This window comes from Silurus aristotelis (assembly GCF_946808225.1).
Source record: "Silurus aristotelis genome assembly, chromosome: 4".
NCBI classification, from domain to species: Eukaryota; Metazoa; Chordata; class Actinopteri; order Siluriformes; family Siluridae; genus Silurus; species Silurus aristotelis.
In genome coordinates, this window is record NC_139577.1 from 16,109,422 (window position 1) to 16,122,404 (window position 12,983).

General features: G+C 36.2%; 1 protein-coding gene across 4 annotated transcripts; it reads left to right on the plus strand.

Annotated features, from left to right (window-relative positions):
* The first annotated feature begins 674 nt into the window (after window positions 1–674).
* Window positions 675–12,426, plus strand: LOC310724881 (poly(rC)-binding protein 3). Of its 4 annotated transcripts, none has more exons than XM_083539305.1 (14): window positions 675–950; window positions 1,861–1,915; window positions 3,275–3,406; window positions 3,598–3,621; window positions 3,808–3,840; window positions 4,014–4,130; window positions 4,501–4,632; window positions 5,424–5,552; window positions 5,798–5,887; window positions 6,787–6,828; window positions 7,317–7,389; window positions 8,201–8,253; window positions 8,759–8,928; window positions 9,323–12,426. In XM_083539305.1, the coding sequence occupies exons 3-14, from the start codon at window positions 3,320–3,322 to the stop codon at window positions 9,657–9,659; spliced, it is 1,287 nt and encodes a 428-aa protein (XP_083395431.1). In that variant the 5' UTR covers window positions 675–950; window positions 1,861–1,915; window positions 3,275–3,319; the 3' UTR covers window positions 9,660–12,426. The 4 variants fall into 4 exon arrangements, with proteins under 4 accessions (XP_083395431.1, XP_083395434.1, XP_083395432.1 ...); XM_083539307.1 differs by having other exon boundaries at window positions 676–950; window positions 9,098–9,328; XM_083539308.1 differs by lacking the exon at window positions 1,861–1,915 and having other exon boundaries at window positions 9,098–12,426.
* Window positions 12,427–12,983: the final 557 nt, after the last annotated feature.

Genomic DNA, 12,983 nt, shown 5'->3' on the forward strand with positions numbered 1-12,983 from the left:
ATCCACATAACACCTCTCAGTTTTAACTCTCTATGACTAAATGTAAATGTGTACATGTGTAAAGTGATGATCAGGAGCTTTTTAACAGGAAAGCTTTATGAGCTGTATTTATTTAACACATGCAAAAAAAATAAATTGCAGTGGATTTGAGGTTTAAAGAAGGATTTATCTGGGGAATGGCTGTGTACTATTATCAATTTCCATCTCAAACAAGGGCAATAATTAAATGTCACTTCTGCTCCACTGATTCCTTCACTTCATAATTTTGGCCATCAAACTGAATGCATCTCTTTTTGTTGAAGGACCACATTGTTTTCATAGAATAAATCTTTCCCTCTCATTAGCAGAAGATGGTAGCTGAGTGGGGGGAAGGGATGACAGACTTTTGTCTGTGTCTTTCTATCCATAATAATGTGACACAATCAGTTTAGAAATACTTTGTTGATTAAAACAAAATGAAAATATTTATCAATGTTTGCCAAATATCTTGCTACACTGTCCTGAACAAATTTCTCAGGTCTAAATGTACTAGTCATCTGTTTCTCTTTGTTTTGTTTGCAAGTTAAATTGTTGATAAGTTTGAGGAGAATAAAATAAAGCCAATGTATTCTTTCTAAATTTACTGCTCTCACTACCCCCCTGATAGGACAAACTGTATTAAGTAAGGAACTCCAAGCTGGCCTCCCCTGCTGTATAGGCTTATCTGAGACTAATACAGTGGGGGGAAAACAGTAACGATAGTCTCATTCGGGTAGAGCTTCGGGCACTTGGCCATCTGTCTATTCTCTGAATACAGCTGACAACAAAGGAGGGCAATTCTTCATTACGGGACCATACAGCCACTGGACACTCACACACTCACACACATTGTTGGAGAAACAGGGCAAACAAGAGGGGAAAAGCAACTGACTGACACCAACCTACTGCCTCAACCTCAATCATACCAGCAGGTCAGTTAGTTTGCTAACTTGCTACTTGTCACATTTACAGAGTGAATAACAGACTTATTCTTGTAATCTTACACTGCCTACATTGAAAGTTTCTACAAAGAAAAATTGGTTTGAAGAAAAATCTTATAATGAGTATGTATATGGTTGGTGAAGTTGATGTTTGTAGGAATTATAAGAATTTCAGCTAAACATATTGCTTTGTTATATAGATATTAAACGTGCCTATTGTCAAACATGATTGCGTGTTACCAAATGAGATTACATGTAACAAATCCATTGTCTTATTTCTAAACATATTTCTTAATATCTATCCTTAAAAGAACTACGTTTATTCAAAGAAATGATTGAAAAAGTAATGAATTGAAAAAAAAAAAGTATTACATATCACTTAATTATCACTCCTGCATAAATTCTGATTTGTTAACAGGATTTGCTTGTCTAAGTTAAAAGCAAAGTTTAAAAACTGTATCAGTTTACTTTAAAATTGTTTAAAAAAATGTACAATAATATCACAGTTTTCTTAAGGTTTTCTAAGGACCAGGTGATCTGTGGAAAAAATGTAATCTATATTAACTATGCATCTGCCCTTGTTATTACTATGTGTAATAGAGTGGTTTTTGTGGTCTGGGGGACTGCTGACAAGCTTGAGGAGACAGAAATGGGTCAAAACGGATTTAGCATTAGCCAAATAAATCCTGGCCTATAGGATTAGGCAAGGCTGTTGCTGCTTGTTTGATGTGTTTACCTGATGGACCAGCAGAGCACTGAAGCGTAGTAATACTCAAAACCTTTTCTTTTGATACAGATCTCTTATTATAACTTAAATCTTTAAGTTCAGCTAAAGACAATTAAAACACTTGTCTTTGTGTTGGTTTGGTTATTTCAATAAATGTTTACACTCTCCTTTCAGTTCTGCAAGAATAAAATGGCGACAAAGAGAGAGGTCTGCTTAATTCATATCTCTTGTAAGTATACGGGGGAAAAAAGTTATTCTGAACCACCTTAAATTCAAATTAAACACATTCTGTGACCTGCATGGATTCATGAGGCAAATAGCAAATATGGTACAAATATCAGTGCAAAACTGCACACTAAAAATTGTTACAGAAAATATTCACCGAAGACCTTTAAAGTACTTTTGTGAATACAAGACCTTTTTGATTGCACCTGTAAAGCTTGACCTTATGACCACCCAGACATTTAAAATATAAATACATAATAATAATGATACTAACAATACAAACCCTTTCCAAAAAAGCTGAGACACTCTGTAAAATGTACATGAAAATAGAATGCAATGATTTGCAAATCTCTTAAGCCCATTTGTTTTTTCCTCAGTTAAACACTGAAAACAATTTACAATTTAAACAAATAAAAAAACTGAGAAAATGTACTATCTCAAATGTTACTAAACAGCTGGAGAAACAATTTTCTGAATCAGACTTATATATGGGCAGAGGTTTACCAATTTGCAAAAACTGCATCTACAAACTGGCGAACGATTTCAGAATATGTTGTATGTTTCTCAACATGAAATTGTGAAGATTTTAAATATCTCATCATCTACAGTACAAAGTATCATCAAAAGATTCAGACAATCTGGAGAAATCCCTTTGTGCAATGGACAAGAGTGAAAAGCAATATTATTGTATATATCCATAAAATACCCATGATCTTTGGGCCCTCAGGTACTGCATTGATAACAGGTATGATTCTGTAATAGAAATCACTGCATGGCTGAGAAACACCTTCAGAAATAAATGTCTGTAAACACAGTTCACAATGCCAATCAAAAATCAGAAGAAGTGAACATGATCCAGAAGCACCGCTATCTTCTCTGGGCCAAAGGTAATTTCAAATGGACTGAGACAAAGTTTGGCTGACCAAACCTAACATTTGACCAACTGAAAACATTTGGCGCATTATTAAATGAAACTCAGCAAAAGTAGAAAATTTTGAAACCTGTATCAGAACTACCCAACAAGAAAACAAACAGCTCTTGTTGAAGCTTAGAAAACAAACCACAACAGTTTTATTAAAATTGATCGAGGAGAAAATGCCACTGGAACTGCAGCATTTAAGTCTCACACTACATGAGTGTTTCCAACAGTAAAGTAAGTTAAAAAACAGAAAAGTCTAGAATTGAATATTGGTCAGAGTGGTATTAAGGATTCACTTGTTTTGTAGCTGGAGGGTTTATTGAAATATTTAAATATGTAGAGATTGGAATTGCTTGTTGCTGAGAATGCTTATTGAATTGCAGTTGCTTCAGTGTCTATTAGGCTGACTGAATTGTTAACGTCTTTATCTGTTTGTCTGCACAGAGCCTGTCTGTCTGAAACTGTGAAGTGTCCAGATCATCAAGAAGTATGAATACGAATGAGAAAGAGGTTGCTTTGTGGTCTGAGGGAGGGCTAAATGTCACCCTCACTATTCGCCTATTAATGCATGGAAAGGTGAGTCTTTCAATCACTTGCATTATAAATGTTTATGAGCTATTTCGGCCCATGATTAAATCCTCTGCTGGAGTTAGATTCCACACTGGATAATTGTAATAGATTTAATTATTATAATTCTTTATCTGCCAGAGAGTTTTGTGGTAATATATAATACCACCGTATATTATATTGCATGATTTATTTTGCAGGAAGTGGGAAGTATCATTGGCAAGGTATAGATATTCTAATTAAACAATTAAAATTATTATATATTAATCACCATATATATATATATATATATATATATATATATATATATATATATATATATATATATATATATATATATTAGTATACATTTACTTACTTTTTTATCCATGTTTTTCCTTTTTTAATTAATACCAACTTTTCTTTCTAAGAAAGGGGAAACTGTCAAAAAAATGAGAGAAGAGGTATGTACTGCAATTATCTTTTTGTTAAAATTTTGAATCAACTTAACATTTTTACTCTATGTCTGCTTTATACAAATTGCAGTGATTGTGTAGAGCAAATAACCCTATACATAATAGTGTATAGTGTCTATAATACATAAAATTAGGTCAATAACTTATTGATTTCTTTAAAGAGTGGAGCACGTATTAATATATCGGATGGCTCCAGCACAGAACGGATCGTCACCATTACTGGTGCATCTGAAGTCATTTTCAAAGCATTTGCCATGATTGCAGAGAGGTTTGAGGAGGTGAGACTTATCACATTGAACAAAAAATTATTACATACAATTAACATCATTCTGTTGTAATGTACTAGCAATTATTACACAAAGAATTAAAACTTTATTTGAAAGAAACCCTTATTAAGACCGTAATCAAGAAACTGAGTGGTGTATTCAAAGACTGTTGATATAGTATGAAATACATGCCATGCTGGCTTAAATGGGTTTAGGCTGTAATTAAAATTTCTTTATCTTTTATTTCAGCTCCCTAGACATTATAGAATTCTACAGCTTTAATTAGCTGCTGTCTGCAGAGCTTAGATGTCATCACATACTGCAAGGTTGAAGGAATGACTTTTAATGAAGTAGATGTAACAACATTGGGTCTCTGTTGCAGGATATACTGGCCTGCATGGTGAACAGCACAGTGTCGAGCAGGCCTCCTGTCACGCTGCGCCTTGTTTTCCCTGCTAGTCAGTGTGGCTCGCTTATCGGCAAAGGAGGCTCCAAAATCAAAGAGATCAGAGAGGTAGATGGGATCTTTAATATGATACCAAACAAATGAAAAGAGAATTAAAGTCATGAAGAAGTCCCAAATGTGCATGGCGTGGTCAATTTGCTGAATGCTTGGTATTCTTTGTTAACATGCCCAGCAGAAATGCTTTGGCTCAGTATGATTAATTGTTCTCATCAAAACAAAGCTTTTGTGTTTGTGAGCTAAGGGCTGGTCCATTAAGTCTACAGATATACACCGTGGCCTTTTTTGGCTTTAGTCTCAAACACCAAATATATCTTTGTTTTTTTCAATTACCAGTTCACTTTCTGCCTAGGAAGAAACAATTCTGAAGTAGGGTAACCCCTGAAGCAGCATTACTTTCCTCAATGTATTAGCGTTTGACAGGAGAACAGTGCACTTGGTTGCAAGAATTGTGCTTTTGTATGTGGATTTCACAGGATAAATTTAGCTGTCCTCTCTATTCAGGGCTAAAGCGGGTGAACTGGTTGGTTGAAATCCCAGGAGCTTTGAATGTCTCAGACATGATGAGACTCCAAAGCAAAAATAGATTTATATTTATATGAAGTATCTAAATAGGTTGGCCTAAATAACAACACACGTAGTAACAATGCCCAATCAAGACTTGTACTGAGCTGCTCTAGGAACGTTCCAACGTGGTGTGGTCATAAAACAAAGCTGATCAATAATACGAGACTATGATATGAGTGTAAGGTGTCATTTTTGAAAGAAACACAAATGTTATCACAAAACTTACAGTGTGGCATGTTTACATTAGCAGTTATGCGTGTTTTTGTGTGTGTTAGACCACAGGTGCACAGGTGCAGGTAGCTGGGGACTTACTACCAGAGTCTACTGAAAGAGCAGTGACCATCTCTGGCACGCCAAATGCCATCACGCAGTGTGTGAGACACATCTGCTCCATTATGCTGGAGGTGTGTACTAATAAATGAATTAAAATATTTTTACCAAATTTTATGTGTTCCCACACTGGTAAATTATTTGAAGGATTTTACCTTCTTGGGTCTTTTCCATATTATATACATGGAAGTATCTAAAAAAAACTATTCACTTACATGCATAGCTTGAATTTCATTTCATTATGTTCTGCACATTTTATTCATGTTCATGTGCTCTCCTTGAAATTTGTTTAATAAACTCTATTTTCTTTTATGTGTAGTCACCACCCAAAGGAGCAACGATTCCTTATAGGCCCAAGCCATCCTCTGGTGGCAATCCCACAGTTTTATCCCATCCACATACAGCTCCTGTGAGTACATCAATCCATTTCACAGATCCTCTGAGCAGCAGCTTAGTTTAAGAATTTTGCAGTATTATGTATTCAGTGGCTCCAGTTAAACATTAATGGCTTTGTATCTGCATTCTTAGTGGGGAGCTATGAGTGTGGATATTTAGGCTAATGATTTCTTTGAGATCAGTGTGGCTGAATAAATCTTTTCCACAGTATTCATCAGTATTATAGTCAGCACAGTGGTTAGTAGTCTGCTTCGGTGCTCTAAGACATGTAGATTAGGCTTGCTCCGGGAGGCTTCACTGAATTGCTGCTCCAGGACTGTCCGTTTTGATCAATGCAGTAGGAGATTCTCAGAAGGCCTTTTTCGATCATTGTTGCTCAGCCAGTATGCAACATTCTATTTTATTCTGTTCTTAAAATTAAAGTAATGGTCTGTGTGTGTGTGTGTGTGTGTGTGTGTGTGTGTGTGTGTGTGTGTGTGTGTGTGTGTGTGTGTGATTATGCATATATGATGTTTTAACCTTTAATTTATAAAGGTTTGTGTGTTGTTAAAGAGGATGCATGTAAATGCAGCAGTTGTGACCTTCACAATAGTATGTGTAAAAGGTTAACATGGCAAACTGATTGAGCATGTTAGGGCCCCGAAGAAGATCTTTTAGTCATTTTTGGATCTGCAACACATCCCCTCTGAAGCATTAGAATGCAGCACACATCTGGACTTCATAAACATTGAATGAGACAGCTCAGGTAGTTGTTGGACATATTCATACAGTGACCTCTTGTGGTTAATATTTTGAGCAGATTGTTAATCTTAATCCTACTGCATTCTACTGTGTCCAAGACAGAACCGTATAAATGTATAAGGTGGTTATATATTTATCTCAGCCGGACTGATGTTATTTTCTTTTGTGTAGACTTTTGCTGTTCCAGCACAGTACACCATTCCACCCCAAGACGTGAGTGTCAATACTGCTGTTTTATCAGTGTTGTTGATCACAGATCTCTTTCTGTAATCTCTACACCTTTCCCAACCACCATCTGCCCTTTTCTACCACTTTAACCAGTGCATTCCATTACACATCTCAATGTCTTTCTCCTTAAAATACTGTCAAAAGGACTAAAAATAGAGCAGTTTATCTGAATGCAAAAAGTGTTAAAAGACTGTTTTCCAATGCAGGACTGTGCATTCATATGACTAATGCCTGGTGCTACTAACACCATTTCCTCAATTTTTTATGCCCTTGATTGTTGTCACAATAATGTGTTAATAGAATCAGACGTGATTACAGTCATGATGGCAGGTTATTTTGGGCTAAGTTCTAACAAGCCCTAGTAACTGTTCTAATTATGAGCAGAAATATTCACTGTATTGTCTGTAGATGTGTTTTCCTCTGAAATAATTCCATTTGATTGGCTAGTTCTAACTTCCCTTCCTGCCCTGCAGTTTACCAAGCTTCACCAGTTGGCTATGCAGCATATTCCCTTTACCTCCCTTGGGCAGAGCAACCCCTTCCCTGGTACGTACCCAAAGATCCCTGGGGAAAGTTTTTCTCTCCCTTTGTCACTCTGTCCATTTTTCAACATCTTTGGCTTGGTTTTCTGTATTTTCCTAGTCTATTCTTTACTGTTCCCTCTCTCTCTCTCTCTCTCTCTCTCTCTCTCTCTCTCTCTCTCTCTCTCTCTCTTTCTCTAATCACTATCAATCGTGCTATAGTGTTAAGGTTTATTGCTATAAAAGTCATGAGACTGCATGTGTTCGATGTGTATTGTTAATTATATGAAACCATCTCTTGTGATTCTGGTGATGTTTTTGTTCATTGTTACATTCTGAGCTCTTATTACATTTTGGGGACTATGTGATGTGTCTGTGTGATCTGGTCATCTCATGTGCAACTCTTTGTGTACTCCTGACCTGTACTTCTGCTCAGTCCACCAAAGTACCTCCCACCTCCTTACCTTTCATACCACCACACATATTCTGAAACAGTCACACAGACCACAACAGGCCAACCATGATTACTGCGATAATAAAAAAGCATTACTCTACAAGAGCCCGCCTCTGGGTAGATGTTTAATTGAAAAGTTTATTCAGTGCAGTCCAAATATAATTAGGACATTTTTGCATGTCTGGCATTGTGTACGGGCAAAGCCATACTGCTTTCTACATGATGTCAATTAGCATAATTGATTCATTTTTACTTGTATTCCCTTTATTTTGACATAGCATTATTAGTTATACAAGTTAAGCATTGATCTAGACCATATTATATTATATATTTAGCCACTTGGCCTTGTTTTGTGAGTTTTCACTGTCGATTTCCTAAATAGGTCTGGATATGTCCATTTCACCAAGTTCTTATGAGCTGAGCATACCTAATGAGGTAAGTCATTTTGATTTCATGATTACATTGTGCATGAAATGCATGCATTAGCCTTTAAACTTGCTTGAGGCAGAATGTGACTGATTGTCAGCATTCATGGCAGGTCACATTTCAGTAATGACCTCAGTGACACATAAGACCCTGCTGTGAGACCCGTGGAGGTACATAAGATGTTTAAGCTTCTGCTTTTGTCCCTTTTCACTGCTGTTGTCAACACTGTGACTTTAATCTCTTACTGTGGCACATTGCCATTAGTGGGACCATCACAAAGGGTCAGTGATTAATAAAGCCTTAGCGTTGAATCAAAGTTACCAAGATGGCTTTCACGTTTCTCACTTCCCCAATACCTATACTTAACAGTTATTGCAAGAAAAGGTTCTGTGCGCATAACTTGTATGAATTCAGAGCTTTGCCATGAAGCACTAGTACAACTACAATTATTACTTAAAAGCCAAAGGTTCTCAATACATAATGCCATGTGCCACTTACTCTTGTCTTCTCTAAGCTCATAGGCTGCATTATTGGCAGACAAGGTACTAAGATCAATGAAATTCGCCAGATGTCTGGAGCCCAAATCAAGATAGCCAGTGCCACAGATGGTTCAGCAGTACGTCATGTCACTATTACTGGCTCCCCAGCCAGTATCTGCCTGGCCCAATACCTCATCAGTGCCAGGTAAGAGGACCCCTGACAGGCAAAAACAAAACCCTCTGTCTTTTACAGCTGTAACTGGTATTACAGTATTTTCATCTTGAAAGAATTTGCCACTTTTAATATACCACTATAATGAAATATTTCATGCTCCATCTTTTTGTTTAATCCCACCTATGCTGGTCCCCCTCAGCTTTATTAATACTTATCAAGGCATGTGAAATCCGAATTATTGTTTCTTTTTGTAACACATAACATCCTTTTAATTGATTCTTCCCTTGTTATTCCTCATTTTTGCCTTCCTGTTGAACATCCACACTCTTTTGTTCCTACTCTAACTATTAACATTTTCCTGCCTCCCCCCTTCCCTCCCTGCCCTGTGTTGGTGGAATGTGTGGGTATGTGTTTGTGTTTGCAGTTTAGAGATGGCTAAACTCAGCATCCAGGCTGCCTCCTCTTCCTCCAGCACTACCGTTGACCTCGGCCTGAGTTTCTCCCAGTCTGCCTCTCCTGCCTCTGCCTCTGCAGCCATGCTGGCTGCTCCCTCAGCCATAAATGTCCACTCACCCACAGCCATGCAATCCATCCCTACTACACACTATGCTCTTCCAGTCTCCAGCCTGCTTGGCATGAAAACTGTGCCTCTGCTGGCCGTACACACTGCTGCCGCATCGACTCTCGCTCCGTACACCACAAAAATCCCTGGCTCAGCCACCATCAAAAAATCTGATCATCAGAGATTCACCCCCTACTGACCAGCACTGACAATCTTACATTTCAATTCTGTTTTCTGGTTTTGGGCATCTTTGACAACCTTGAAAATTATATCATCTTTCGTATATTTCTGTACAATATTATGCAAATGAACAGAAAACAAATGAAATGCATCCTACATCATCCTGCATTTCTTTTGGCATTTCATTTATGTTTTAGATATCAAGCCATAAACCTATTTCTGACACTCCTTTCCCCCCTTTTTTTATAAACATAACTAATGTAATTATAGTTACAGAATGTGGATCTTGCTCAAACAATGTTTTGAGTACAAATACTTTGGATTTACTTAATCTAAAATAGTCACATGGAATTTCTTTTATGGAATATATTTAATTGCGATAATATGTAGAAATGTTATAGAAAGATTTATTTGAATTATTTGAGGTCAGATATACAAATATTAGTCTTGTCTGTAGTATACAATCATGCAAAATATTTAAGGTTGTAGTGACAAGGAAATGAGCTGTGTGTCTACAAATGGCACTATACAATGTTTATTTGTGATTGTATTGTTTTATTTGTAGTTTTAATGCTGTTTCTTTTGCTTACATTTAACAGTAACAATGTACAAGTCAAATTTTTCTTGAAGACTGCATTAGAGATGGTGGTGGGACGCAGCATAGAAAATGGGTTATATTTGAGTTATAAATATTATCAACTATTAATACTTGTAGTCCTTTGTCCCTGATGGTGTGCTCCTTTCCCCCCATGTCTCTGCAGTAGTAGCTGGCTTGGGGTCTCTATATTAATGCTAACATGCAGCCTCTGACATTCCTTTTGGACTGCTTCATGTCGTTTAGTATTTCAAAAGGAAAAATGTTACTTTACTAAATATTACTGGGAAAATCTGAACTATGACCAGTCTATTTATTGTTTTAAGTATATTTATATTCACTGTTTAATGATTATATGTGGTATGCTCCTATTGAAACCTGGTAGAAATGTCTATCTGTAAAAATGTCTGTGACTAAATTTATAGATAAAAATCTTAGGCTGTCAAAATAGTGTCCATTTGAATAATGACAAGACAGTTATTTTTATAAAGTCATTATAAAGTCATTATATTTGGTCATCCAGACTCCACAAGAACTGTAGATGACAAATTGGGGCCCTGGTCAAGTAATATACAAAACTATGCAAAAAATATTGATTATTTTCAATGCTGAAATGAAATTCAGCAAGCAGGGAAACTCAGTTGTAAGAGGAAGCTTTTTTTCAATTAGGACCTATTGCCAAATTAAAATGTATCTTACTATTTAATGATCTTTAGACTGTCAAGATTTCATTTCTTCTGGAAATGGTTATTGCAATTCCTGTCCAGTGTTCACCTGGTCCAAACTGCTCAGCTCCTGACTGGCATAAAAATTGAGAGTTCATCTTTCTTGTCTTTGCTTCTCTTTTTTTTTTCTGGCTGCCAGTATAATCTGCAGAACAGAATTCAAGGGTTTTTATTTGGTTTTGTTTTATTTCTGCATGGCTTGGCAAGGAAGTGAAACACAGCTCAACTGAGTTAAGGTGTGGTGACTTGGTCAATCTAAAACCTTCTACTTTTCCCATTAAAAAAAGTCCTTGTTGTATTAGCAGTTCGCTTGGAGTCATTGTCTTTTGGCTCGTATGAAGTTCCTTCAATTTAGATTGGATGCATTACTCTGCAAATTGGCTGACTGTAGACTTCTGATATCATTTTGTTGCTACCATCATGAGTTATGCTATCATAGAGATTCATTAGCCTGTTCCAGATGCAGCCATGCAAGCCTAAGCCATAACAGTACCACCAGTGCTTGACTAATGAGCTTGTACATTTTGGATCCTAAACGGATCCTTTCTTTCTCCAAAATTTGGCCTTTCCATCACTTAGAGGTTAATCTTGGTCCCAGAATCTGTGTGGCTATTTTGTGTAGTTCATTGTGAATTCCAATTTGACCTTCTAATATTTTACTGCTAATGACTGGTTTGCATATTGTGGTATGGTATCTATATTTCTGCTTTCAAATACTTCTTAAAACATTGGGTTGTGATGTTGCTGATGGCTGTTGGATACGACACAGCTCTTACAGCTCTCACAATGTTTCTGTCATCTGTTTTTGTTATTGTTTTTTTCTTGGCTAACCCATTCAGAATTTAATTGTTAGTACACCAGTGGTTTCTTTCATTTTCAAGACATTCCAAAATGTTGTATTGCAAAGCCCAATGCTTGTGCAATGGCTTTGATTGATTTCCTCCCCTTTTTTCACCATTTTCCCATGAATATAAAGGAATTTTCTATCTCTTATAATATCTGTAGTTTTTATCTTTTCATATTCTTATTTCTCCTTTGATTTGCTGCTTTAATTTTATTCTTTTTATTTATTCATGTTAAAAATATTTTCTTATTTTATTTGTCTTTTATTTCATTGTTAGATTTAGCCGAAACTTTGGCCGAAACCCATTGTTATTTTTAAATGTACTATATAAATAAAGGTGATGACTTTTCAAATTAAATTGTTGAATTTTTAATAGAATAGAGACTATTCTAAATTAGTATGAAATTAATAACTTTCTATTGATGCCTGCAAACAAAGAGTCTGCTGATGCTGTAGTTGTAGTTCTAATTAGTGTGGCTGTTTTCAATAAGTACATGGATTTCTTAAGTATGAGAAATCACGTCTATACAATCCTCAAGGAGAATTTTTTTTTTTTTATGTGTGGTGACATTGAAACTCTTGTCATTTTATTTATTTGAATAAATCAGATTTTTGAGAGGAAGCAATGGCTTTTTTGATATGGTGCAGGAAATTCATTTACTTTCTCTCTACAAGGCAATTCACTCACAGAATGCACAGGATTCACATTCTTAACATTTATTCATTTCATGAATCCAAATTACTGATCCTTGTACAAACCAGAATAATAAAACATTCAAAATGGTAACATGTCTTTAAGCATGTGGCATTCCATGTATTGTGTATATAACAATAACTGTAGAGCTACTATTGTGTTATTCCATTTCAATGCTAGCCATGTTTTATAAATGGCTCTATCTTAATGGCTTTTTAAAAAATGTTGCCGTTGCCGGGGATGAACTTTATTTTACCTCCTCCCTTAACTGGGCATGAAATAGCCTTTTCACTGGTATTTCATTAACAGATTTTCTCTCAGGTTCCACATAATATGCAGCTGCTCTGAGCAAACCATTATCACATTTTCACTTGCTGAGTTTAGTCCCCCCTGTCTACTTTACAGCCAGCAGTGACCCTATTCAACTTTGATGTAACAACTTCACTGAACAATTCACTGCAAAGTTATAGCAAACAGCCCCAGTC